The 1456-nt window shown below is 40.8% G+C and overlaps 1 protein-coding gene across 1 annotated transcript; it reads right to left on the bottom strand.

Moving 5' to 3' along the window:
* Positions 1-235: 235 nt before the first annotated feature.
* On the bottom strand, positions 236-1171 carry LOC147663511 (olfactory receptor 5F1-like). The gene has a single exon (XM_086950400.1). The coding sequence runs from the start codon at positions 1169-1171 to the stop codon at positions 236-238; it is 936 nt and encodes a 311-aa protein (XP_086806526.1).
* Between the last annotated feature and the right edge of the window lie 285 nt (positions 1172-1456).

The following is a 1456-nucleotide window of genomic DNA, read 5'->3' as shown; positions in this document are numbered from 1 at the left end:
GCTATCAAAACGAAATCCTACAAAACAATATACTACTGGCCGGCAGCAATTCATACCCGGACAACGTCGGGACGGGCTGCTAGTACATATATATATATATATATACACATATAATCTTTATAATCTTGTCTTTAAATACATCATATTATCATTACTTTTTCTGTTATTGTACATGGGATTTCAAATTAAAATGATTGCTGATTGATCGGTGAGTACAGGGCATCATTTGCATTTCTCAACTGGTAGTCACTTTTCTCACAATGATTGTCCTCAGTGCTTCCTTTACATCCTTGTTCCGCAGACTGTAGATCAAGGGATTCAACATGGGGATCACTGTTGTGTAGAAGAGGTTAACAGCCTTATCTTGCTCCAGGGAATAGCTGGATGGGGGACGGAGATAAGTGTAGAGGAGGGTCCCAAAAAACAATGCCACACTTGTGAAATGAGACATGCATGTGGAGAAAACTCGGCGTTTCCCCTCAGAGGAGTGCATCTGGACGATAGTTGAGATGATCAAAACATAAGAGAAGAGAATTACAGGAAGTGAAACAACTGCAAAAAATCCAGCACATATAAACAATACCACCACATTGATGAAAGTGTCTGTGCATGACATCTTGAGCAATGGAGGAATGTCACAATAGAAATGATTAATTTCCCATTGACAAAAGGATAGTCTGAAAGTACACCCAGTCTCTATCATTGCGTGCACACATCCTGTGGTATATACTCCGGTCATCAGCCAGAAGCAATATGTCTTGGTCATGATAATTGCATAGTGAAGTGGCTGGCATACAGCAACATAGCGGTCATAAGCCATTACAGCCAGTAGCAATATCTCTGTAGTGGCACAGGTGCAAAAAATGAAAAGCTGCAGCACACACCCGGTGATGGAAATCCTCTTCCTCTTGCATAGCAGGTCAACCAGCATTTTAGGGGCAATGTCAGTGGAGTAACATAGATCCACAAATGACAGGTGGCTCAGAAAGAAGTACATGGGTGTGTGCAAGCGGGGAGCCTTTTTGATTAATGTAATTATGCCAATATTGCCGAGTACTGTGCTGATATAAACCACTGAAAACAATGTAAAAAGAGGGACTTTCAGCACAGGGTTATCCGTCAGTCCTAGGAGAGTGAATTCTTTGTGCAAGGTTCTATTTTTGGCTTCCATATTGCAATATATATTGTATCCTGAAAAGGGATGAAACCAGGTTAGAAATAGAAGCACAATGCAATATTTGAGTACTTAGATATTATTCTGCTATCATATTACTCCTTGTGACATAGTTCTCCTCTCTCTGATTCTTTCCCTCCCTCCGGTGACCCATCTGACTAACCTTGTCTAGACTGCATGTTTAATGCATGGGCCTTACTGTCTCTTAAGTGGGGCAGCACTGAGGAATTTAACTATACACCTATTAAGGCTTATTTGAAACAGAAGATCTGGAGCATTTTA

Source organism: Lissotriton vulgaris, unplaced genomic scaffold (assembly GCF_964263255.1).
Source record: "Lissotriton vulgaris unplaced genomic scaffold, aLisVul1.2 SCAFFOLD_3422, whole genome shotgun sequence".
NCBI lineage: Eukaryota > Metazoa > Chordata > Amphibia > Caudata > Salamandridae > Lissotriton > Lissotriton vulgaris.
Note: the sequence above shows the minus strand (reverse complement) of the source record. Positions and strands in the feature narration are given on the sequence as shown.